The sequence below is a fragment of the Melospiza melodia genome, chromosome 1 (assembly GCF_035770615.1).
Source record: "Melospiza melodia melodia isolate bMelMel2 chromosome 1, bMelMel2.pri, whole genome shotgun sequence".
Classification (NCBI taxonomy): domain Eukaryota; kingdom Metazoa; phylum Chordata; class Aves; order Passeriformes; family Passerellidae; genus Melospiza; species Melospiza melodia.
In genome coordinates, this window is record NC_086194.1 from 29,218,555 (window position 1) to 29,246,172 (window position 27,618).

The 27,618-nt window shown below is 34.4% G+C and overlaps 1 protein-coding gene across 7 annotated transcripts in view; it reads right to left on the minus strand.

The window, feature by feature from the left end:
- Positions 1–27,618, minus strand: part of DGKB (diacylglycerol kinase beta) — a 377,865-nt gene that overhangs the window by 194,265 nt on the left and 155,982 nt on the right. For 5 of the 7 annotated variants that reach the window (XM_063152328.1, XM_063152337.1, XM_063152358.1 and 2 more), the window contains 5 exons: positions 23,359–23,391; positions 19,618–19,734; positions 15,101–15,174; positions 8,010–8,084; positions 421–506 (listed from right to left, as the gene is read on the minus strand). In XM_063152328.1, coding sequence (XP_063008398.1) covers positions 421–506; positions 8,010–8,084; positions 15,101–15,174; positions 19,618–19,734; positions 23,359–23,391 — 385 coding nt within the window. The remainder of the gene's footprint in view (positions 1–420; positions 507–8,009; positions 8,085–15,100; positions 15,175–19,617; positions 19,735–23,358; positions 23,392–27,618) is intronic. The other 2 variants (XM_063152375.1, XM_063152367.1) reach the window with 1 other exon arrangement.

A 27,618-nucleotide genomic window follows, 5' to 3' on the forward strand; every position in this document is an offset into this window, starting at 1 on the left:
AGGACTTTGCAGACAACTGACTGAAAGAACTCAAAAACTGAATTACCTCTTAATACATTATCTTGATTTTGGGATAATATAGTAAAAACAAAAATTTGGTAACCAAAAAAAGCAAGTGACCTAAATTAAATTTTCTTAAAATTAGAAAATTCAGTTGGTGAATAGTCTTCAAATTCAAATTGAAATAGATTAATTCAGATTTCTTGCTTTCAGGAAATCCAGAAACTTGTCTAGAGATTTTAAATAACTTTCATTATTGGAGTACCCTTAAAAATAATCATGTCCCAAACTAGCACATTTAAAAAATTTAAATGAACAAGCTGTTGCTTGAAATAGCTGAATCCATGCATTGGTACATAAGGAAGACCATTAAAATGAAGTCCATGAGGCAAGCAAAAGTGTGTGAAGGCTGTAGATTACCTATGCAATCCAAAATCCAGCCCACTGTTCCATCTCCACCACATGCTAGTACTCTGAACTCAGCAACATCTCGGAAAAAATTTAACCTAAAAAGAGTAAATGAAGATACCTAATTATGATCAATAAAATTGTGCATTATATAAACATGTTATGGCTTAAGACATTTTGTTTAATAGAAAATAGCAAATGATCACTTAAAATAAAAGTCACTTATGCTTACGTATTCATTTTTTGACAGATAAAATCCAACATTATTATTAATTACTCTCAGTCTAATCTGAAAAATTTCAAACAAAATTAATGATTCAAGGGTTAATATGGTACACTAACACTAGAAAAAGTTTGGACCTGATGGTTGGGCCAATCTTTGTCTGACATTAAATCTTGTTTGCAACTATTGTCAAAAATCATTCTCTGTTCACTTAGTTGTAAATGTACTACGTAGTCTCTCAAAACAGAAAAGTCTAAGTTGTCTAAATGTATTAGCCATAACATTTATTTGTGAAGCTCTTTCTATAAAGCTATATAAAAACTTCATACTTCTGGTAGAACACTGGTACATATTAAGCTGAACATTCAGTGGTTGGTAAAAACAACTTCGCCTCATGGTTTAATACAAAATGAGAAAGCATCAGATTGAAGATCTTCATTCCTCATCCTAAAAACTGTATTTTAAAAGTAAAATATCTTTGGCAATATTTTCCTGGCTATTTCTGCTTCCATATCCATCAAGTGAGTACCACCACCTCCTCACCCATCTCCTTCTATAACAACGTTGCATAATGTTGGAAAGGGAGGATATTTAAAACAACACTGGTTGTTTTAAGGTTCAGTATTTTATATTGAAAGCATCACTTCATGACAGCTTTTGACACATGCTGAAATCAGTCCTTACACATAAACTGTCACTAGACAAAAAAGTTCCAGTAATTTTGTCATATTACTATGTATGCATGTGTATGTTCATTCACATGTATTATATTCATTATTGTTATAGATACATTAATGGATATTCTATATCCTAGTCACCAGAACTGATATACAGTATGCAATCTCTTAAAAAATGCACAACTAAAATATTTTAAACAAATTCCTGAATACAAATAAATACAGACAATAGCTTACAGGTGTTTAATTCCAACTGTTTCCCATATGAAATTGTAATGCTGCAGGGAGAATTAGTTTCTGTCCTTAGGAAGTTATACAATTCTTTTGGACCTCTTGATAAAATCAAGAACACATGAAAAATTACAGAGTAAAAAAGCAAGAATGGGAGAAGGAAATTAAAAACACAATGCACAAAAAAGTTATGTAATATGTAGAATAATAGAAAGGACAACTTCTTGTTTTATTAGTTTTTGGCCAGAATTTCAATTTTAGCCAAGTTGCATAGAATTAAGCTCATCACATGTCCCATCCCCTGTAATTTTCTTTGCTCAGAAGAGCTCTTAAGCAATTTCCAGTGCAAATATAATGCCTGAAGGATGCCTACTTGCCCTGTATTAAAGGCTGCCTTGCCCTTCTCACCCCTTTTATGTTCTACTTCACACATCTGCAGGAGAAGTGCTGTAGGATCTCCTGTGACCCACAATGTCACGTGCCAAATCTGACTGGGTTCACGTGGGGAACACATCTAATAAGAGTACGTGCTGAAAGATCCTCTGCTGGGAGCCCCCTCCCAGGCACTGAGATGTGCCCTGGCCCACGGGCGTGCACGTCCATCCCTGCTCATGGCCTGGCACAGAGACAAACACCTCCTGCCACCAGCACTCCCACTGCAAGCCAATGGGCTGGCAGAGAGTCACCAGGTGTATTTACATTGCTTCCTACACTGACAGTATTCCAGCTTAATTTAAAGTCAAATTATAGCCCAGGGGTGATGGCAGGGTATTCACTGCTATTATTTAAGCATTTCCTCACAGAAAAGAAAGTCAGGAAAGAACCAACCAACCAACCAAAACAGCACCAAAAGCACAGGGTTGATTTTAGCATTGCTCCAGACTGGGAAAATATAGACTTAAACCTCTGTCTCTTTTTATAAACAAGCTTCTTCACCATATGGATATCAAAGATCCTTTTGTTTTGACTGTATAGCTAATCTTCATCAAAAAAGTGTAACTTTTAAAAAAGTGGGGGACTGAAAAATCTGGTGAAACCATATTGTCAAAAACATTTTCAATAAGCTGCATTTGTATTTGCCTTGGGGCTTTTTATATTCACAGACAGTGAATTTTCCAAGCAAAGTGTAGCACTAAATTCACATATCCTTTTCTTTTTATAATTTTAAATATAAAAACTATACACAAATTATATAAAAATCTATCACACAAAATACATAAAAATAATGCATGTTACAGTGTATATTTGCATGTATAAATGCAGTGTATATAAATATACTATAGTAGATATAAATATTTATAAAATCAAATTGATTTATAAAATTAAATATAGTTATATAATTATATATGTAAATAAATCTTATTCATTGAATTAGAATGTGCAGCCTACATTAGGAGTTGGGAAGGGAACACAGTTTTCTATTTTATAAGGTTTCATTCAGACTCATTAAGTGTTACAATTGTACAGAAATAATTTGACAGATTTCTTTAGAGATCTTAGGGAGAAAGTCAGTACTGCTTACCAAGAAAATTGTACTCAATTAGTGTTTTAATATCACCTGTTAATTTTTATCTACCATTTTCACATGGTTTGAAAAGAATTAAAAAAAAACCTGCTGGAGAAGAACTTAGTAAAAGTGGTTTAAGGTGAAACTAAAAATAATTGAAGTCATTGTAAAGATTTTGTGCAATGTCAGCCTAAGTTAAAAAACCAGAATAGAAAATTTTATCCTATTTTCTTGGAAAAATTTGAAACTCAGAGTGATCACCACCAGTCTAATTTTATTTTACTTTGCCAGAAACAAGGATTCAAAGGCAGTTACTAAGTTTCTGCTGATAAATCAGAAATTTCCACCTGAAAGAGGGCAACTGTTTCAGCTACCTATATTACTCTAATTCAGTTTTTCATAATCACCTCATCAAGTCCATAGGAATGCAGGGGATCTATTAATGAATAAAATACCAATGCTAGAGAACATCACTATTTGATTTTGAATCATGCAGTTAATTGATTTATGTACAGGTGGCAAACACATCCACATTCTTATAGAACTGTTCAGAGAAAAATATAAAGTATTTATTTTAATCTAATTAATTTAGTTTATTAGAGTAAAACTGAAGTTTTACTCACAGTAATGAAAAGACAAATTGCAATATTTTCCATTTCCATTACCTGTACATGACTACTGCTCTTATACCCAAAATCTGCGCACCATGCAGAACTTCAGGTACTCAGCCACACAAGGTGGCATAACAGCAATGCATGAAATCATTCAGCATTCCTCACTCACAGTGGAAGCAAAATTTAAGACTGCCTACAGCCCAAAAAAATAATCCACTAGTGGATCTCAGCATAGGTCTCAGGTGCCAACACCACAGATGTCATAGAAGCAAAAATATTGTTAAACAGTATATCTCTAAATTCAGGATTTAAGTGTCATATGTGAATTCTAAGTATCACTGGTTTGTGGTGTACAAAAATAATTTTTATCATCAGATTACAACCAACCCACCATTGCTGGCTTTGCCAGTCTTTGGCAAAAATGTAATTCGACCAAGAAAATATAGACCAGATCCAATATTTTGTTTGAAAGAAAATAACTATGCAGTTATTATCTTCTAAAAATATTCTTGGTGTATATACCTTCCTAGAATACTCTGGATATTCCAAAGTCCAACAGCAAAGAAATGCTCAAGCAATCAATTCAAATATTTAAGGAAAATAGTGTAATTTGAAAAACTGACCTACTGCTTTGTGAAGGTAAAAAAGCCCAGATGCTGTAGATTCCCAATTGAATTACAGTGTAAGTTGCAGAGATTCTGCTTTGGTGTCTTGGGCATCTTTTAAGTGGGCAGAATTTAAGATTTAGAAAGGCCGGTTGAAGCAAACTTGCAGCTAGAATTCAAAAAATAGATGCTCTCCAAATTAAATGCTTATGGAAGTTACAAAGAAATACAACTTTTGTGGATATAATTTCTATAATAGAGTATAAAAATACTATAAATTAGACATTTTAAATAATAGAACTTTAGGGAACAGAGGCCTTTTCAGAGGGACAAAGACTTTGTGAAACGCTGACCTCTCTACAGAGTCCTGCAGCTCTGTGGCTCGACTGCTATTCATCCTGCTATTATTTACCTCTCTGTGAGGTGAACAATAACTGAATTTCAGATTCTTCAAGATCATTAAATCCACAATAACAGTTGTTGTCAGAAGTAGAAGACTCCTATAGAGATGTAACAACCAAACAGGGAAACTCCTTTCATGGCAAAAAACACAGGTGCCAGGCACAAATTACACAATGCATCAGCCCAGCAATTTTCTCGTCACTGTGTTAACCATGGCAGTCTGTAACTGTGGAGTACCTTTTATGCCTGTGTTCAGCTGCAGAGCTTGCAAGGTTTTTCCAGCTCACCCATATCTCTCTACTGTCAATTAAAGAATGTCTAAACCATTAATTATTATACCCATGTTTAAAGTGTGCTGTTGCCCTTTGGCTTAGAGCTTCTTGATGTTCAGGCCTCGCAGCAGGTCTCCATTGCTGGAAAGGAATCAGTGCAAGAGTCGCTGCCATGAGGTTTATTTGCATCATATACATCTTTTCATACAGACTATGTATATCACGTGTTTTGACATAAACTGCTCCAAAAACCCTAGCTCAGACAGGAAAAGAAGCTGCAAGAAATGTCATTGCTGCTGTTCCACCCCATCTATTATGAAAGTAGGCAACACATGTACTTCAGTAATTGTACATTGAGGTTGTGATACTAAAATTTGTTGTCATTCGCTCAAAATATTTTTCTGTTGTCCTGCTGTATGTCAGCATTCTATATAGAAAAATATAGAATAAATGGTATTAAGAAAGGCGGGACTTTTTTGAGGTTTTAGGGGGTTGTGTTTTGGTTTGGGGGTGTTTTTGTTGTTATTTTGAAGTTCTTTTTTCCAAAACATTTCTCTGCAAGAACATGGTTATCCCACTCAAGAGGTAGAAGAATAGACATAGCAATTGAGTTGCTGACCATTAAAAAAAACCCAAACCAATTTCAGCACCCTTAAGATTTGCAATTTTCTTAGTCTCCTAGTTCTTTTTTCCCTCTCTCTGCCCATTGAAAAGGGAATACATAGATTTTTTAGAAATTTATGTACTCCCTCTAAAAATTAACTGGAAATAAAAATTCATGTCAGCCACAGATGTTTGGAACACAAGTTACAAAACTTGTGAATGTTATCTTCTTGCTTGATGATGGCAACCCATGAGAAAGATACCATCAGAAATTAAAAAGATTAATTTATGGGTTAAAGCAAACAGGTTGGCTCTAACAAAAAAAAAAAAAAAAAGCAAATTCTTAACTAATACTGCAGATATTCTCTAGGGTAAGTCAACATAGCTGAAAATAGTAATAAAAGGGGAAAAAAAACCACATCTCAAAATAGGCTCAACTAAAGTGTACCACAGTAATCATAAATGCTTTAAAATAAATATATATTATGCTTATTCCTTTCTACTAAATAACTTCCAGGGATGAAGAAATACATTTCTGCTTTTCTCTGCACTGTACAGTACCCAAATCTGTTCCATTTTGACCTAAATTTCACATGTATTATGAGAAAATTAAATAAACAGAATTTGGATTGACAATCCAGTATAACTGGCATTATAGAGATGGATGAATGAGTGGACAGATGGATGAATGGGCAGGTTTTATTAGGCAACTCAGCCCTCACAGAAAACAAGTACTGCTAAGTGAAACACCAGAGTTTATTCAACTTCGCACTTGAGGGCCAAATTATATGCAGCCTACAAAGTATTGCCAGGGGCAAAAAGTGATGGCAGGAGACAAACTGGAAATTTAGGATTATTCATTTCAGTGAAACGAATTTAAAATATACCAAAACAAGCAGTGCCTGTTTGAAAATTAATTAGAATTTTCTTCAAAGTGATTCTGAGCTAAAACTACTTCGATTTCTAATAGAAAGTGGAATTGAAAACATTTTCTGAAAAACACTGTCCTGGTTCAAAAGACAAATGTTTAAATTGCTTCAGTGCTCGGTTTCAGCTTGAACTTAACACTGCCCTCTTGTGCCTCTGCCTTAAAATGCATTTTCCTTCACAGCAAGATCCATGAAAACTAAGTAAGTTATGCACAGAAATGCAGCCAGAATTATTTTTTAATTTCGAAGAAAGATGACTATGAACAAAAATATTTCGTTTCTTGTTGTTTTGTTTTTTTTTTTTAATTCATCCTCCCAATTTCTAGCACGGCCTTTCTATTACACAGTATGTAAAACAATATTAGTTACCACTTTTGTCTGTTAATTCTTGTAGACTACTTATTCTTTGAACTAAGAGTACTTATATTTTTCATACATGCTAAGAATAGTATAAAAACAAATTTCATTCGAGTACTAAAAACAGCACTAGCATTCAGATACAAGACACATGCATGAAAGAAATCATGCATGTCATTATCTCCATTTTTTGGGCTGGTTTTGCACCATTCAGCAGGTTAACATTAGCTATACTGCAGTGCACGATATCTTAACTTCTGAAAGCATTGAGCCCAATATGCTTTCCACTTTCATCAATGTTACATACATGTAAAGGTCTAAACAAATAAAAAATGCAAGGATTTTTAAAAAAAAGTATTCAAACAACAGTGTAAACTTAATGTCAGTGAATATATGCCTCCTTCTGCAACTCTTTTTTTCACAGATGTAAAATTTCATGTATCAGTGACAAAAGTAAATAGCACCCATTATATACAAAGTAACACACAGAGTAGATATTTAGTGCTGCTCTATCTAATTTTCTTCTACCAAAGCACCCACTACTTAAAAAGGAGACAATACCAGGTGGCAAAGGTTGGTGTTTGATACACTGTAATTCTCCCATGCTCATAGGAATGCAAATTAAGGAGAATCACGGAGGAAGCACACTAAGCAAGGGACTGCAGTGCCAGCTGGTTCAGAGAGCACTTTGGTCCACATTACAAGTCACTGCCAGCACAATCCAGCCTGGCCAGTCATTTTCCAGCCACTATATTTCCAAGATCATGTAACTGGTAAGAAGCAGGCAGTCACCAATACATTCCAGACACCCATGCATGTGCACGTGTGTGTTTATGTAAGTAAAGGAAATGGATGTCTTGCTGGTCAGTCTTTGAGGCTGCTGACATCTGCAACACAAGTAACCCCCAGAACTCAAGCTGCTGAAATGGCAGTTAAAGATGGAATCAGAATTAAGTTTATCCCACAGGTCTTATAGAATAGTACATGGTTTTCAGCAACACATCTGAGACATAGCTTTACTTGCAGAGGTAAACAAATAATACTTATATATTTCTGCAGCCATTCAGAGAACTGCAGTGTTGATACATTCCGAACATGCTATATGTACTTCAGTCTGTTCATTTGATTATACAGTATTTTATTAAATGAGTTCCTGGTAATAATATTAACTGTAGACTTACCCTGGCATAGGTCCATTTCCAGAAAGACTATAAACTTGACGAGGATTTAAAAGGTACTGAAATTTTCTATAAATTCTGAGGATGTAAAAGAGACAAGGAGAAAATATTTACTTACATGTTTGGAATTTTCAAAAAATCTTTCATATAAAAGAATTAAATAAATTAGAGCATACTACAATTATTTGAACTGCAGGATCTCATTTATACAAAAAAATCAAATACTTGAACACAGCAATTATAATTCTTACATAGAGTGTATTGTGGGGTATAAAGTTGAGACAGAAGTACTACAAGCTATTTACATTCCAAATGCTGCGTGTAGACAGAAACAAAATACGATAAAAAGCTATAATTACACAACAAAAGGTGAATCAAAAAAGCATTTTGGAAAGCACATTGATTTGTATTAAAGTAACTCCATGGCAAAGGAGAGATTTCTTCCTGAAATTTATTGCAAGCACAGAGCTACACATTTATTTAATTGCAAAAGCTAATTGGCTTTGCCACCCACCAAAAATGTCCACATAGACTGGAAAACATTCTGATAAAGAAAACCTGTGTTCGACTACATTTCCTCAGGATTACATTTGAATGAGAAGAAAATGAAAAAGATTTGAAGCATTGTTTTACTAAATTACACTTATTTTTAAATTACCTGAATAATAGGAAGCAATTTATTGATACAGCGTGACAAGCATTGCCCTGTCCCTCATGGGACCCCATTTGCTGTCCTACCCTGAGCAATTATTTCTTCTAAAGTGTAAATTTAGAAATTTGAGTTTACTTGCCCTAAAAGTATGGCAGAGATCTTCATTACAAACATTAGAAATGTAATTTCCTAAATTGACTGGAATGCAGTAGTGATTCTTTTCTCACACAGAACCAAGAAAGCACAAAAAAGAGTTGGAGCTCACAATAAATAAATATACACCTGAGGATGTATGGCAATAGTTTAAATTATAAACCCCTGTTTCTTGGTTTTAATTTTAATGTTTCTGTCCTTAAGCTAATTAATATTTTAATGTTTTCAAGAAAGCATTATTTTTTCATTGAAATATTGCTTCTTTTCTTTATAATCTCTTACATGAAATAGGAACATAATAAGACCTGAATTCTAGGTTAAAATGTCCACGTTTTCAAATACAGCACAATAAAACTATCTAGACACAATCTATGTGCACATTCAGGGATTTCTTTCTTATTTTTTTTCTTAATAGAAATGCATAATTTATGAGGGTAGCTGGAAAGTAAGTTTGTAAAAAATACTGAATACAAACAAATTCATAATTATCTGTAAAACTGCCCAATTGGAGTATTTTCTTAACTTCTAAATTATTTAGTGATGTCAGTTTCATCAAGCATTTTATTCAAGCACACTGACACAATATATTCCTGCTGCTATTCCTGACAGAAAAAGTCAGTATGAAATGACTAGTTTCATTCCACAAGTATGCACACATCATTGTTGATGGCTCTGATGATGATCAAATTAGACATTTGACAATGGATTTACAACACAATATACATATTCCCATTTCACAAATGTAAAAAGGAGCTTTCTATTTAGTATGTGTGATTTGCTTCTCAGAGATGTGTAGAATTTGATCTGGTCAAAGGTGATGCTAATTTCATTTTTGTAGCTGACCATAAGAACTTAATGAACAGTATTTTTATGAAGTCCCAAAGGTCTAAGAGTTATTTTTCTAAATTTTGGTGCTACAAAACAGACTAGCCATTACCTACACTCACAGTGCTGTTCTCAGGTATAAAAGCCTTCTTAATAAAAAGGAGGTCTGGTTTTTCTGCTTAGCACCCAGAAGTCCAACTGCAATAATGAAGAGATTATGCTGAATTGTACTTGACTCAGTGCATACCATTCATGGCTACCAGTTGAACATCAATACCTGCTAATCACTCCATGACTCACTGCAAATGACACATCAAGCTTTAAGTTATTAAACACATTTATGTATTCTAGTCTAAAATTCATAAATTGATGGCTCATTTCTATTCACACATTCTCAAAAAAAAAAAAAATTAGAAACTGTTTATAAATGTTTCCCTCACACTGAGCTGTACACAGACCTAACAGGGTGACAGAGGGAAGCCAAAGAAAAGGGACAGTAACTCAACCTTCCAGTTTTACACCTACAGTACCAAACAGTGACGCTGACTTGGCTCTGAATGCCTTGCTTCCACATGTGGGGAAGGAACTGGATGTGGTTCCCTTGTGACTGGAGATTTGTGCTGACAAGGCCATGAGGTGGTGTGGTGGGAAATGCCCCAAAAGACATTTTTGTGATGAAATGCAATTTCATGAACGAAGCCAGTTTATGAAATTACCACTTGTCAACAAACAGCTGTGCTTCAGTAACTACTTTTGGGGTTATTCTGTGACCTGCAAACTAAAAAGGTTCAATTTAAAACAGAAAGCCACAGAGAAGTTTCTTCATTGTAATTTTTCTTTATATTTAAATCATGCCCATGGTCTCATATGAACCTCAAAATGCTTGCTATAATAACTGAGGGAGAAAATTATCTCAGGAGTGGCCAAAGGAGCTGGCATCATCTTTAATCAGCTCAGCTGCTGAAGAAAATACGTCTGAGTGCACCTTCAGCTGAGTTAAATTAAGCTGTCTTCTGGAGAAGAGAGAAAATAAATGGCCAAAACTATCTGGCAATTCAAAACTGGCAATAAAGTTGACTACACTGTGGAAAAAAAGCTGGCCATGGCAATGCCTTCTGCCACAACTGGGGATGCATCTTCAGTTCTCCAGGGGCTATTAAAGATGTGGTTAATATGGGCTTCATTTAACCCTGATGTCAGACAAGGAAAAAGCCAAGGACTCCTCTCCAAAATAAAAAAAAAAAAATGCTAGTTATCCTCTCTTCCAGACATACTGTATTTGAAAAAGAAAATTTAAAATTGCTTTAAAATTTTGTCTCAATGCTAAATGAAAGCTCAGAAAAGCAGATTAGTCGTAGGGGAGGAGGGAAGAACTACTATGAACCCAAGTCATTTGAAAACAGCAAAGGTTAAAAATATCATCAACCTGTATTGCACAGACACTGACCGTGGAGTCAGCAGGAAACGTGAGTGTACGGAAGCTGATCTCCAGTGCATCCAACAGCACATTTGTCAAGGAAACAATTGTGTAAACTCACCCTCTGGTCAGGCAAATAAACTGGAAAATGGGGAAGTGGAAATCAAAGTAATGAGTATGGCAAAACAACAGCATGATTTAGAAGGACTCTTATGTGAGAAACATTACCCTTAACAACAGCCTTCAGAAGCACTACATGCTCGTATATTCTTTCTGTTGAAAGAAACTATTTTGTGAATGGTGTACTACATACATACATTTTATTCACAGACTACTGAAAATTGTTGCCTTGATTAGTCAGATCATAAATGCAGACATTCCAAACCGATAGCCCTAGAATGAAATGGATGTTCTGCCTTTTTTTTTGGATGAAATTAACTGTACCTGCCCATTTCCTGCACAACCACTGAAAATGTGTTATGGTGTGATATAGCCTGAGAAATTCACTTGCCTGGGTTTGATAAACTCCTATTCAGTCTCATGCTAAGTTAAAATCCATTTCTAGTTTAGGAAAGCCTTAAATTAATCAACTTTAATTCTATTTTTCTACCTTCTCCTTAATAAAAATTGACTTCTATTTTTATTCTATTATAAACATATGTATTGTCTATTAAAAAATAATTCAAGTCCAAATAACAGCAAATACACTGGAGTGTCACATGATGGGCCATTATTAACCTCCTAATTGAGAAGAAAATATAATGGGGCTACTGTCATAATTCTTTATTTTGCAATTATATCTGAAAATCATAGCACTGGTCCTTAAAACAGAAACCAATTCAGAAAAAATATATTTATCACTACACATTCTGAAAAACTGAATTTCTAACATAATGAAAGTTTCAAAATGTATTGATAAGATATATTTGCAGAGTTTTTTGTGTTCTGAATTTTTTTTGTGTTCTGAATGCACTTTTTCTACATATCTGTTCGTTTCCCACCACCCCTCTGTTTGAACATTTAAAAACTAAAACTAAACAACCAAATATCTTTCACCTTTAAGTGATCCTCAGTTTTGCATTTGAGAAATTTGAGAAAAATTACAAAATAGAAGAGGAAATGACCATGTACTACTGGGGGTGTGCATTTATTCAACTGTTTTTCAGCTGTATGCATAAACTCTCTCCAAGAATAACACAACAAAATGAGCTGGGTTACCACATGGTAAGGCATAAAATCTTGTATGGGGAATTGTGGGAATGCAGGAGACTTGACAATCTGCAATAATCTTTCCATGTTCAATGAAAGTCAATTAGAAATCTTGTCTTCATTCACTGTGACCTCTCAAATACAGAGAATCCTAAGTAAAGACTGAGACATAATTTTCAGTACAAGATTTTCTTAATCTGAATGAATCAAGATAATGAAACTCTGTTCTATAAAAATGAAGGTTGTGGGTTTGCTTTGCCTTTTTTTTTTTTTTTCACTGCTGGGGAAAACCTTCCTTTTGTTTCAGGTATCCTTTAGTTCCACCCTTTCAGCACCTGACCAGATTAAAAAGTTGCAATAATCAAAAATTCTGACTTGAATGCCATTTACTTTAAAGTTGGACTCGATGATTCTTGTGGGTCTCTTCCAACTGTGATGAAATCTGTCAATCACCACAACCTTGTATTTTGCAAAGCAATTTATGTCTTCAAATGTCCTGTGATTTTACTTTCCACAAAATATAATTTTACTGCCACAAAATTGGAGGGTAGGGAATATTTCTTTCTGGTTACTGACTGTAAAGCAGACAGATAAAACCCAGGAAAACAAAAAAATTCAAAAACACTTCTCCTGAGAATGTTTTCATCACTTAGATTGAATATTCAAACTAAAAGGCACTCCTAGCATCCTTATTTTATACTTCTGCTTCTGGCATTGATATGAAACATTGACACCTCAAAAATGGACTGAAAAGCTCTTCTCAACAAATAGTCCATATGTGGACTTTCTTCAACCTTTTTTAATCTGGCTTTAGATCTAATTGTGAGATATTATCTCCTAATGGTGCATGACCTGAGACATGTTTATATAACTAGGCAGTTGACCTTTTGATGTGCTTCTCTTGAAAGAGATATATTGAGTGCAACCTTGACACATTAGTATGTAATTTAACATTTTGTGTACATATGGTATCAAAGCCAATCTAAGAGGTTCTTACAATTCACTATACTCAGCTGCTGGCGCTTGCCCTCATGCTATACACTTTATTGTGTAATGACACTTGTGGATAATGGTGCTAGTGAATGAAGTGTGTATAGGGCATCCATTTTTAAAATTCAAATAATTCCTGTGATCTGTTTGGCCCCAGTAACAGTTTCATTGACATAAATTGAGAAGTGTTAGACTGTAATACATGAAGGGGAATAGGAGCTTGAGATGGGTATCAGATTTTAAACTTGCATTTACCCTGGAGAATATCTAACATTAAATGACATCCCTGCTGCATTAAGCCCATTCAAATAGTAACACTTGAGACCAATTATGAGCTGGGAACTGAAAGCTGTGAAACAGCATTTCATTAAATTGTTTCTAGGCTATAACTAACTGTGTAAGTGTAGCTCTCCAACCTGCCTCTCACCTACATAACTGCAGACTGGATCACTGATCTACTCACTTCATATTGGTGTTATAAAAAGTCAAGCTGAGTGCTAGTGCAGATTACCTTCCACCAGACCCCTGACTGCACAGCAGACCATGGCTGCCTCACACAAAAACTCAGGATGGCCCACACTGGTTTGTCCAAATTGCGAAGGCATGTTTTTGAAACTGCTTAGAACTAATCTTTAACATCATTAACTGCCTTTGACACATCTAGCTGATATCCAGGTATACCAATCCAGTATTACATCATCAGCTCTCAAGTGATAGCCAGTTCTCTCAGAGGCCTCCAAATACTGTTTTGGTTAATGCTCCTTAGCTTTAAGAATTACCCCAACAACTGCTCTGCAGGATTTTGTCCCCTCTGACAGCTTACTTTTAGGGGCACAGGAAGATGTGATCTAAGGGAGACAGGGTGGAGAAGGCAGGGAAAGCTGACCCATGGAGTTTACTTGCTTGGTTCCAGGCTTCAGAATCACACTACATCCCTCCTTTTTTTTTGCTTCTCACTACCCATATCACCAGTATCCAAAGGTATCACCTTCAGCTGGATCCTGGCCAAAAGAACATAATCTTCTTCAAGACATGAAGTTACAGCCCTGCCATGGTGAACTAGGCTATAAAAATTTAGGGATTTGTGGGACGGTCAAAAATGACCACACTGTTAGCACATGGAATCCTGAAACATGCTCTGAAAAGTCTGTTTAGGAGGCAACTAATTCAGCATTCCCGCCTGAGTAAGAGGAGAATGCTCCTTACTACTTTATCAGGCCTCTGATACATTAAAACTTAAACTAATAAACTCAGACATTTTAATTTAAATCAATGTAATTACTGACATATGTAAAATTAATATGTCTTTAATTTCTGTGATTGGACTCTAATAATTCAACTGGATTTTTAGAATTCTTCCTCTTTACAGAAATCAAAAGGTTTCTTTGAAGGAAATCTTATGAAGAAGCTTGAGAGCCTCTACTACTAAGTCTATAAAAAGCAAATCATACATTAAAAAATGGAATACTGCTTCTAATTTAAACTACTGACCTGCCTGTGTAATCATTACACAGATTAAAAGAAAACTGTTAGCACTTTAAAGTTTTAATACAAGATATGGCAACTCACATCTTCACGCAAATCACACAAACCCATGCACTGAATATAGCTACTTTTTTTGATTGGAAACAATACTATCCTATAGAACTAACTCTTGTTTTTAACTGGAGAATTTATAGGTACAGAGATATAGGATGTTCAACTGTGAGGAATAACAACATAAAATGTTGGATTTTTTCCACATAGACAAACTTCTAAAATTAATTTTAAAACATTTCACCAGAATCAAGAAAGACCAGAATCAAGAAAGAAAGAAGAAAAAAAAAAGAAAAAGAAAAAAACCCTTACCTTTCTCCTTGTTTCCCACCACTTTTAGGATTGACAAAAACTAAAAGTGGATGAGTGCCTGGAACTGGAGTGATCTAAAAGAAGGGAATAACACAGCCACTCATTAATGCTGTGTGTTGCATTCATTTTTTCCTATAGTAGACAGAAAACAAAAAGCTTAATGCAAACTCTATGTTATGCTACGTAATCCAGCTGGAAGCAATACCATAATTTGCAATAATCCTCACTTCATTAATTTGCCAGAAATTGCAAGTGACTTCTTTTTTAATTCTGTCTGTTTAACAGCTGTGTTGCCATTTTAACCAATAATGCCACTGAGATATTGAGGTATATACACACATAACCTATTTCTCTATATATAGATATACACTTGTTAGTGTACATAGATATACATACATCCATCAGTAGAGAAGAAAACTTTAAGTGCAAATAATGCATTAATTACTCTGACAGTAATTTCCTTTAAAGAAAGGAAAAGAAAAAAGCTTAACCTGTATTTTGGAGTGAGAAATGACACTATATTATATACTATGAAGGTCAACTATAGCTATAGTGGAAAATTAAACTTAACAGATTTTTTTTTTTAATTATGGCAATGAATATCTACAATACTTGATATATTATGAAATCACACACTTTTTAAAACGTGGCAACCATAACATTAAGGAATGCCTTTAAACAGCTGAGAAAGCAGAAAAACTTAAAGTAGAGGAGAAACTGTAAGGAAGAAAGGCATGTCTGACTAAAAGAATGCTGATGAGAAGCAAGGAAACAATGACTTCTAGCATTATTTTGTTTTACATTCTTTTGTGTATGGAAAGTTTTACACATTTATATTAATATTTAGCTTTACAGACTAACACCATCCTTCTAAGTAATAGGGTTAGTCTGTATTTCCAGATACTCTGAGATGTGGGTGTTCATTGCCTTTACTCCAAAGACTTGAACATAAAAAAATTACATCAGATGATCTCTAATAGAGGTCTTAAACCATGAAGCTGCATTGTTAATATTTAGAAGCATCATTTTAGACTTATATAAATTCCAAAATGTTTGAAAGTATATTTAAAGTTCAAAGTCAACATCTCCAAAGTCATACACTAACAACTTCAGAGATGGAGCTTGGACCATCTGCATTTCAAAATGATACTTTGAAAGGCCTTGCTTGAAGTCCTTATTCATAATTCCTGAAATAAAAAAATTTGAAAGTTTCATAAAGTGTAATTTAAGGCAGAACCCGAGAAACATCATAGCTAAGGAGTTTTCCAGACATACTAGAGATATAGGCATATAATCCTACAAGGCATCTAAAAGCACTTTTGTTTCAGGAGGAAATGTTAGGCAGTAGTGTGTCAACTCTTAACATGATTTCAAAAAAAAAAAAACAGAATCAAATCTGTTCCAATACATACAAAAATAATGGAAAAGTCCACAAATTCAGTGGTATTAAGCTTATCATGAAACCAACTCAGTATCACCTGGCACAGTAAAGTGCTGTGTGTTGAAACATACATCAAATTGCAGAATACAGTGAAGTTTGTCATATATTTAATTTTTACCTACTGTTTTAATCAATTTGAGTTATTTAGCCAATTCCCATGGTGTTTATTCCGGTGAACTAAGTGTAAACCAATGGTGCCCATTGTGACAGAGATGGAATACCTACTGAAATCCCTTAGGACGCAGGTTAATTAATGAGACTCATCCTAAGGTTATACATGATCTATTACTTCCTCTAATTAGAAATAATAATCCTGATCATTATGCTGGTTAGCTAGAAAGAAGCAAGATGAATGTGCTTAACTATGATTAATTGTCTTTAAGTTGTGCAGACCTCCACTGCCACTAAGTTATCCGCTCCCTCTGTCTGATGGAAGGAAGGTTTGGGCTTGATCTTTTTCTCAACAAAAGCTAAGTGATGGAACTTTCTATTTTAAACCTTTTCTTTCAAGACTCAATGAGATTATTTCAAGTAGAAGTGTTTGGCTCATCAAAAAAAAAAATCTAATAACTAGTCTGTATCCCACTTGGTTCCAAAATAAATTTTAATTAAATTTTTACAGCTTTTCCAAATTACTCTTCCAGATAACATACGGTATTTTTATATAATGAAATGCAACTAAAGATTTAGACTAAATTAGTGAACATTTTTAAGCCCTAATCTAGCAGGACTTAAAGGCAATCTTCATGATGGTATAGTACAAGTAACTTAAAGTAAAAAGAAAAAACAAAAAGAAAAAAGTGGTGGAGAACTTATATATAGTTTCTCCTATATTGAAAACAGAGGTCTAACAGCAGTAGTATCAAGATCTTTGCTTTTTTACCTTGTATCTTTAATCATAAACAAATGCAATTAATAATTAATACTGATTAAGTTCTCTGAAATAAAACCCTTGCTCACTGAAGATTTTGTTAAAATGAGACCATGCCAGCAGAATCAGAGTATTAGAAACAGAGTAGCTTGCAAGATATGGGAGAATTAGCGTAGTACACTTTGATCAGATACAGAATGTTTTCTCCAGACCATCTTTGGGCAAAATACTAACATTAATTGCCAGTTATATTTATAGCATCTTACATATTTATGAGAAGAGCTGGAAAATTATACAATCTGTGAGGAAAAAAAGCCCTAACATTCTCATTGATCCCATCCTTTCAGTAGGATAGCCCTAAAGGTCCACTCAGGCTTCACAGTAATTACATTCACAAGAGGTTATCATTTTTAATGCCAATCAAAAATTAAATATTTTATGCTAAGATGGACTCCAGCCACTCAAAACAAATTAAATCCATCTGTGAAAAACAAAGACCACAGTATAATCAGCAAATTAGGGCCACAACTGCAGAATTATTTCTAACGTTATCACCATGGTACCATGTCATGGAGACATTACAAATGTGTCATTACAGTTGTTCAAAAAACACCTCAAATCTATTCAATAATAATGCTATCATCTTTGTCCCCACTCTCTTTTTCTCAATCTCTAGCAGTCATAAAGAAAAGCAAGGATGAAATGAAGGCTTTTGACTCATCTTGGAAAGAGAAGAGAGAACACAAGTTTTGGAACACACTAAAAAAGGGGAAATCTTTTGACCTGAATGCAGAACATATAATAATTCAAAGTTTTGTGTTGAAGAGCCAGTGGTGCTAAAAGCTGCTGTCTTGAGTAGACCAAGTACTATATCCTTGGCACAGTATCACATGAGTGGGAAATAGAGACAAAAAATAGCAGAAAATAAACTATGAGCATAAGTAATCTAATGCTCAGAGTAAACACAAAATTCATAATGATACACGGTGCTGCAACCAAAAGGAGATGCCAAAGATGCTCCTCTAGAATACTCTGTCTCACTGGAATTGCAAAGTGAGAAAATACTGTGTGTTTTCTCTAGCACAAACTTATTCATCACACTGTGACTGATTAGACAGAACTTGAGCTTTCTTTCAATTAAGACTCCAGCATTTTTTGCTTCATGTTTTGTCACAGATGATCTGGACAGCAATGAAGCCTGTTGAAAATGATAAGTACAGGAAGAAATTCTTGAAAGCAAAGGAAAATGACTGCTCTAATATCAACTATACCATCAATGGAGCATCCAAGTAACTGGATAGGTTTTAGGTTTTTCAAGTTTTGTTTGGATTTTTTTCCCTTCTTTGGGTTGTCATAACAAGAATGTTTGACTAACCTAAAACACAAAACAATACAATAAACCTCCCTATCCTGACACAACAAGATGAAATAATTATGAGGCATAAAGTAATTGATAAATGGTAATGGAATCTTTTTACTGAAGCCCAACTGCAACATATCAAAAGATAGAGAGAACAGATAACTATGCATATTAAATGATTATCACATTGTTATCATGATGATAATTTAACTCCTGAGGACATAAAGCAGCATATGGACATTGATTTCACTCAAAACTACTCATATCTCAAGGGAAACAAGTCAGCAGTTCAGGCATGCCTATAAGTTACCACCCTTAAATAACACTAGCTCATCACACACATGAGTTTTTCTTTCAACCAGAAAAACTTCCATTTTTAGCAGATATTGCTAGTAATGAAAATTGATTCTCACCACTGTTAATGTTGATATGCCAAATACCCTACTTAGAAAAACCCGGATAAATAACACCCTTGAAGTTTACTCCATCCATTAATTAACAGGTCCAAATTAGAACAGTTAACAATTATCAGGACAGACTTAGATTAATAATGTAAATTTACACAACATTGCATGATATGTAAAAAGATACCAAAATAAACTATTTACCCCATGACAGAAGTGTTTTAGTCTTCCCTCCCCCTTATTGTATTAGGAAATCCTAACAATCACATGAAAAGCAGATGTGTATCACCAGATTCCTGAACCAATGGAAGAATTTACCTATTGACTTTTAGTCATATAAAAGAGAAACATTAGAAGAGTGAATGCATATTTCGCTTTAAACATATTTCACTCTTCATACCTAAAATTATCTGCTTAATATTAAAATAACAATAATCACACCTGAAGGCCTTGTCCGTCTACGGTGACAGAATTTGCTCTTTGCATTTTGTTCCGTTCTCCCAGTTTGTTCATTTGCTGGGTGCAGCTCTTTTCTTTTTTCACTGTTGATTGTCTTTCCTTGAAAAGAGAAAAAGGAACATTTTAACACATTATATAATGCTATACAACAGTAACTCAGACTGTACCTCCACGAAGTTGTTTTTTTGACTAGCAAGTAATGTCAGACTCTGCTTTAATGAAAATGAGATCTCAATCAAGTTAATACACAATGTCTGGCCACTTCACATAACATCTATCTATGTGCCTGGACATTCCATAATGACTAGGCAATAGATGGATGAAAAGTGTGCAGTCACAACACAAATTAATGCAATGATGTGAAAAGATAATCTGACATTACCAGGGTGCCATTCTGAAACTTGAAAGCCAATCATACAATATACTTGATTGTTTAATAAGCATATTGATAAGAGATCAGTAATTTTTCAAAATTTTATGCTGACTGCTAGCAAAGGTTGGATGCTTCAGAGTGCTTTACCACTTTGGCAAAATATACCCATTCTAAATAAACCATAATCAATTAGCTGAGTAGCTTTTTACAAAACATATTTTGTATCAGGAGGAAACCAGACTCTACATCAGATTCTAAGCTGTTGGCAACTTTTGATGCTGATACACAGCACAGTGAGATGGTTATTTGAAAGAGAAAAACTCAGTATTATATTGTTGCAATTGTATTTTCAACTGTTATCAGGCCATTTCAGATAACTCTGCATGGAAAAAATATTCTCATTTTTTGTATCTCATTTATTCTATTTATGAACTGCACCCAGCATTTCCTTTTGGGTTGTCCAAAAAATGCACCATAAATTAAGACAGCAGATATTTATCAAACAGAATCAGAGTCTCCAATCCCAACTGCACCCCAGCCGCTTTCCGCACTTCACAAGTACAGGAGGCTTTAAACTAGCCATGGGAATGGGCTGGCACAAAGCTGCTGCACTAGAAAAGGTGCATGAAGGACATTGCTGCACCCCCTGCAACTCCATCCAGTACCAAGTTCATTAAATGCTACCATTTACATTTCATACCAGGCCAAACCCATCTCTGTGCTACCTCCCATAAAGCCTTAGGGATTGTAGCAGCAATTAATCCATGAAACTCTTTCAGGAGCAGTTTTTACTGCCAAGAAGCACTGACAGAGATTCTGTCAGGAAGGGACTAACTCCCAGCTAATACAGTGCCTTCTAACACAAATGAGGACCCTCTTTTTATATAATCTTCAGTTTTTTAAGTGAGACTGACAGAGCCTCAGTCCAGATCTGATGCAAAGAGTGGTCCAGGTCATCCTAAGCTACTCTGGGGAAGCCAAGTGCTTGGGGGAACTGTGACAGTCTTATACACACATTCTGTATAAAAGAATGGAAAAACCTATGCCACGGGGAAAAAAAAAAAAAACAAAAAACAAAAAACAAAACACACAAAAACAAGAAAAACAAAAACAGGAGAATCTACATTCTAGTCTGTATGCAGTGAGATTCTAAGAGGTTAGTTAACAGAGCTCTTGGATGCTTTGAGTAATTTGGCTCATGCAAGACGAGATCCAAGACACCAGACTGCAGTATCACTGCTTTAAGAGAAACCAAGAGAAGCAATTAGAGCTATTCACCTCCTCCTTAACCCTAGAAAAAAAAAACACTCTGTGTATCACTGCCTAAGAAATCACCAGCTCTGCACTTATTTGATTATTTTTTCAGAAAGCAGAACCAGGATGAGACATTCAAAGAAAATAACTAACACAAAACATTTTGTACAATGGATGGGTTAGTCCCAAGGACAGCAAGTAAGATATTTCCAATCAAGGAAGCTTCACACTTCATTACAAATTTCTTAAGTTGCTCTGAGGTTTTAAACAACTTTGTGAATAATTATCCTTAAAAGTCACTACTTCTTATAAAAAGAAAGCATACCCTCTTAAATAGGATTTTACATAGTGGCCAAATCTGACTCATGAATACTGCAACATCTTCAAAAACCAAATCATATGTCAGCAAAGGAGAGAAAAAGCTAGTAAAAATTGTAATTTCTAACAAAAATCAGAGACAGAGAGAAAATTTGAAAAGGTCCAGGAAAATCTTGAGCTAAAGGACACATTTGTGACAATTCAAAGAAAAAATTAAGTAAAAGTAACAGACTCAGCACACTGAGTTTGCACATTTAGAGAGGTTAAAAGAAAAAATGTTCAGAAGAGACCTACTTATAAAGTGTGGCACTAAAAATCTTCTTGAATATATCATGCTACTATTTAGAGGAAAAGCATTTATTCATTGCTGAGACCCATGCCCAAACCCACTGTTACTAATGACTCAAGTAAAATGCAATAAGGATTACCCAGAACAAACTTTTGGATATTGGGGTGATACAAATGGCAGTAAATAACCTCGGCTGGCATCAGTCCTATGACTGCTGCATTACCATTCCTTCTCCAGTTTACATTTCCAACCCCATAAGTAAAACCATTGCTTGATTCACAAAGACAATACAAGATAAGGTCATGTACCTCAGGTAACATAAAGGAAAAAAGAATATCCGTGATACAGAAGTGCCTAGAGTGTTAATATGATCAAAGATGGATACCTGGCCTCATTAACATTAAAACTCTGCTTTCTTCACTGATGATTTTTGAAGAAAGTACAAATAAAGTATTTCATATCACCTATCTTATATGATACCACAATACATGTCACCATGTCTACCAACAGTGCTCTGTAAAACCTTTCTAAAGAAGCTGACAAGATATTCTAGATTTCCTAGAGTTATAGATCCTATAATTTTTAGATATGTGTGCTACTAGTGAGGATTTGACTTAGTTTGTATGACATAATGTAATGAATTGTATAATAATTCTAATGAATAAATCTGTTAATGGAACACAAAAAAAATTTACCACTTCTTTTTTTTTAAATATTCTTGTGCAGACCCCTTCTTTCATATATGAAATACCAGTTGTGCCTGACCTAAAGTATCTTTGTTTTGGGAACTAAAACATTACTAAGATATCAGAGAGTGTCTAGAAGCAAACAATCTAAAGCAGATAAAAACAGAAGAAGATAAGAACAGATAACAGCCTAAAATTTCTAATGTTAAGAAAAATTTCACATGCATTGAAATAATGGTTTTATAAAAGGCAAAAATTTGTCTTTCAATTTAAGAAATATGTCTATAACAGCTGTGCTATTTTTAATATCTTGCTAAATAAAGCATACAAAATGATCAATGTATTGGTGAACCATTTTGTTTAGTGAACATGCATGAGGTTGACAGAGATACTGAATACAGCAATTGTACATTTTGATGGCTTAATGAATGAAAGTTTTTGGAAGGCATGTGCCAGAGCACATTCCTTCCAAAACAGAACTTACCACAACAATTCTTTCCAACCATTTTGCACTTTTCATGCCATACTTTCCCCCTTGAAGTCAATATTCATTAGCTGGAGCATCTACCATCCAGGCCAGCTCCAGTGAGACCATTGCCAGCTAAGAACTATTTAAATGCATCTATTTCATATTCCAAATCGGAGAACAATTGACAAAGAAGCCAGGAATTTCCAAATAATAACCCAGAATATCCTCTCTAGATTTTTATTTTCAGCCCCAAAATGCACTTCATAGCAGAAAGAATGTACAATATCATGAAGTGTTAGTACTCGAGCGCTCGTGGACGCCTCCTGCTACGCACCTCAGGGAGCAAACCTCCTAAAGTGGGAAGCGTCTGTTGGAAAAAGAGAATGTTAGGCTGCAGCACCAAACAGCTGGGATGGCAAAGGGCACGGACAGGGTGTGCACAAGGAATGCTACCTTGCAGAATTACACTTAACAACAACACATGCGTGATACTTTGTTACACTTTTGTACAAGAGGACTTGATGGATGTTCTGGCTGTCGTATAACATAATTTACACTCTAGAAAGCATATGTGGGATCATTTTGGCATCAGCTAACAATCTTAGAAAATCTGTGGACTTCATTCTTTTGACAGCAGAAGAGATACTTGATACCTGGAGGGCTATTTTGATTTCATCTTCCAAGTCTTTGAATTCTAATCCATATCAAAGAATCTTGTTTAAAAAGCCTTTTTCTAATTGTATAGCTACAATTAACAAGCTATAAGTCATTATTCCTCAGAAGTTGCTTATACTCTTTCCTTAATGGTTGAATCTTTTCCTTTACACAAAACACTTACATTTAGAAATACCATACTCTATTATAGCTGTTAGAGTGGAAACAAATGAATAGTTACTAAAGAGCTGCCTCTTTATATTTTAATTGCTGACATGGAATCCAGGGCAAATACAGCAACAACTGCTTTTTCTCACCTTGCCTAACTGCAAATATATTTTATCTGGATTATTTCCTACACAAGATTATTTCAATCAATGTATTTCATAACCTGAAACAACAACTTACTTATACATTGCACAGGATTGCAAATTCATTAATAAATGCTCAATACCATTACACAGTTAGACAGCTTAAAACCTGAGATTACTTCTGTATGATAATTTCTTCTTTTATTATATATATTTTGAAATGAAACATATAACCTATTTGGGCATGGAGTTGTATAATGAGAGAAGTATATTTTCAGGTTATTACGCAGAAAATAAAATAGCTTTAAAAAGTTAAAAAAATCTTATTCTAGATCTCCAAATCTTCACAGAGAATCAGATGGAATGCATGTAATACCTCAAATGTTTGCAAGATGAAATTTAAATATGTGACTTGAATATCAAACTGGTGCTTCGGGCTTCTTTACAAGGAACTTGAAGGAAGGGTGTTCCATGATTCCTTAGAGTTATTTTGTTTAATGACACAGGAATCTTTAAGGACATAATAATATTAGGTACTCCTAGACTGTAATTTTGTAAACTTATATGGCATTCAAGACCCTACTTACAAAACTCCCATTTCAGGAAACTTCTGTCCATAATTATACAACGACCAAAGAAAATTAAGATGCAAAAATCCTGAAAACTAAAAAAAAACAAACGCATCACCACCATGCCAAAACCACAGGGTAGTATCTGTAGTATCTATTAGATATCACAACCAAGTAATGGTGATTCAGATACCTAAAACATTTTGATAATTTATTTCATAAATTCTCCACATTTCCAGCTCTGAGTGCATGCTAATCAAAAGAGCCTATATTAGAACACCACATCATGCTGTCTTGAAAGCTCAGAGAGCTGTATCACAATACCCAGCTCTAAATCCCTAGGCAGAAGCTAAAAGTCATCTTGTGGACAAGATTATTAACCAATTCTCAGCAAAAAAATACCGTCCAGTGAGCTGCACATGCCCATACTATAAAGGCTTCTAATTGATTTGAGAGCTGTCTTAAGAAAAGCATTTGCAGCTCAGGAAAAAATCACATCACACCATTGAGAAGGAAGCATTTTGTCACCCATAATACTGGTAGCCAAAATACCTGCAACAAGACAAGGCTGGAATGGAGAATATGTGTTTAAGAATAACTTCTAAAACTGCTTATTGCTCCTTCTTCTGAACAAGGAATCACTATGTGGTAACTTATATACTTTGTGCTCCTTTTTCAGTATGCCTAAATAAAAAGGTAAAGAATTACACACCAAAACACAATCAAGTCTCTCATTTAGCTCGTGGGCCTTGGTTAATTCAGTTTTCTGTAGACAACTTGCCTTACATTGCCGTACCCATTCAATACACACATCAATATATGGCCCAAGATCTTCAACTGGATTTGCAACTCCAGATTGGGCTACAGCAGCTGATTATATACACTGTCCAAGAAAGACTAAAGTGTTGGAAAATAATGTTGAAAATAAAATCATATTAAACTCTGGGGGGACAGGATATAAGGAATAAACTTAGAAACAGACAGTAGTGATGAGCTGGGGGCAGGCAACTAGATATAACTTACAATGATTGAATGACTGCCATTTCAGTTTATCAGCATCTTATTATTTCAACATTGAACTGTGTTTGTTGAACAGCTAATTAGTTAGGAAGATACATTTTCCTCCAGGGCAATTATTAATTTCCTTCTGACTTCAAAGAAATGAAAAAGCTCTTAGCGTAGATAAGGACACCATTATATTTCAAGTCTGATTTAGATTCTCAGAGAACTGAAGCTGCAATATGAAACACAATAGAGAAGCAAAAAAGTAGTTTGTTTTGTTTTTTAAATCTCTTTCAGTTGCTATGTCATTACTTAATATTCAAAAACCAGATCTAAATTCAACTCCCCCCCCCCCCAAGCATATATATTCAAATAGCTACTTTTTTGTAGTATCTTTGTTCAGAAACTCAGGATAAGGCTAGTACTCAACTTCAAAGGATTGAGTTGCTCATAAAATGCTTACACACTGCACTGACTTTCTGTGCTCCATGTTGAGCTTGGATTCAATTGAGCTAAAACTGATCTCTACCATTATAAAAACAGAAGAATCATTTCAGGATTAATAACTGGAAAGGGGATTAAGAAAGCTCATTCTTCAACCAGGCACTGCTAATTCCCTTTCTCTCTCTCTACAACTCTGCTTTCCTACATGAATAACGTCTACATACCTCACAGGAAAATAGCATTAGTAAAACACATTACCAGACACGGAAAAAATATCTATTGAACTATGTTGCAATTATAGCCAATAGCTATTCTATGTGGTCTAAATACTAATAGTGAAGTAAAATTCTTAAACAGTATTTTTAATTTAAATTCTGTATTACTTTTTGTCAGAATATACAATATACCTGCCATAATTCCACAAAAGTTTGTAACTACAGGTCATAATGCATATTGAGTAAGTTAAATAAAGCACATTTCCCATCTTAAATACGTGTAATCTGCTGTGTATATTGTTCTACATACCTAAATAGAACTTAAAAAAAAAGATTTCTGAACATTCATGGTTTTGTATAACAAAATACCAAAGAAATCAGATATATGTTTTCTCCCTCCAACTGTACAGTCATCTATATTTTAAAATAAGAGGTCAAGTGAATTTGACTTATGAGGGTATTTTGTATTTGTGTATATAAAGAGATGCACACTATGATGTATAAAAAGTCTATGCATTTTATATATACCAATTTAGGTCTGTATATATAGTCCATATCTACATCAATTGTATTTACACTTAGATGACTTTGTCATAAAATGTTGTAACATCTTCACTACCCAAACAAAAGTCAAATTCATTCACAAGACAAAAGAAACAAAATGGAAATCGTTTCAAAATTTTTATCATGATGACCCATTTTTCACAGAATGCAAAACAATGAAGTAGGATATCAAAACACAAAGAAATGAACCCTGTTTTATTTTTTTTTTCATTCTTTACATTCAATATTATACCATAGCCTCCACCTTTGAAATAAACTGATTACTATGGGGACAGTGGTATTTGTCATATAATAATGCTCACATTGTAAGCAGGGTACCTTATGCTTTTCAATTTATTCCTTAATTTTATTTTATTTCCACAATTAAATGTTTTAATTAAGATTTTAAAAAATAATACTAGAAATTAAGTGAAAAAAATTCATTGAAAAACTCACATATACAAACAGGAGAATCAAAATCATCATACATTATGAAATGAATACACATTTTTATTTATTAAATAGTAATATTTTATGGGTTGGTTTGTCACCATCCAGGGCTGTATCTATTTTGGTGGGAAATTGAAAATCTAATTACTTTTCCACAGACATAAATAAAAATTAGAACATCCTATATGTTCATCAGTAAATGGGGCAAAGTAAGGGCAGGCATGAAATAAAGACAAAACATATGCTAACATTTTTCCCTTTCTGCCGTATAAAAGGACAGGGTGAGGGAAACTGTCTCATAAGCAGAGACCAATCTTGCTTTCTCCACTACTCACTCATCTCATTCCAATACCCAGTTTTAAACCTGGTTATGATCTAATTCTGTACTCCTGGTAGGCTAGGATTC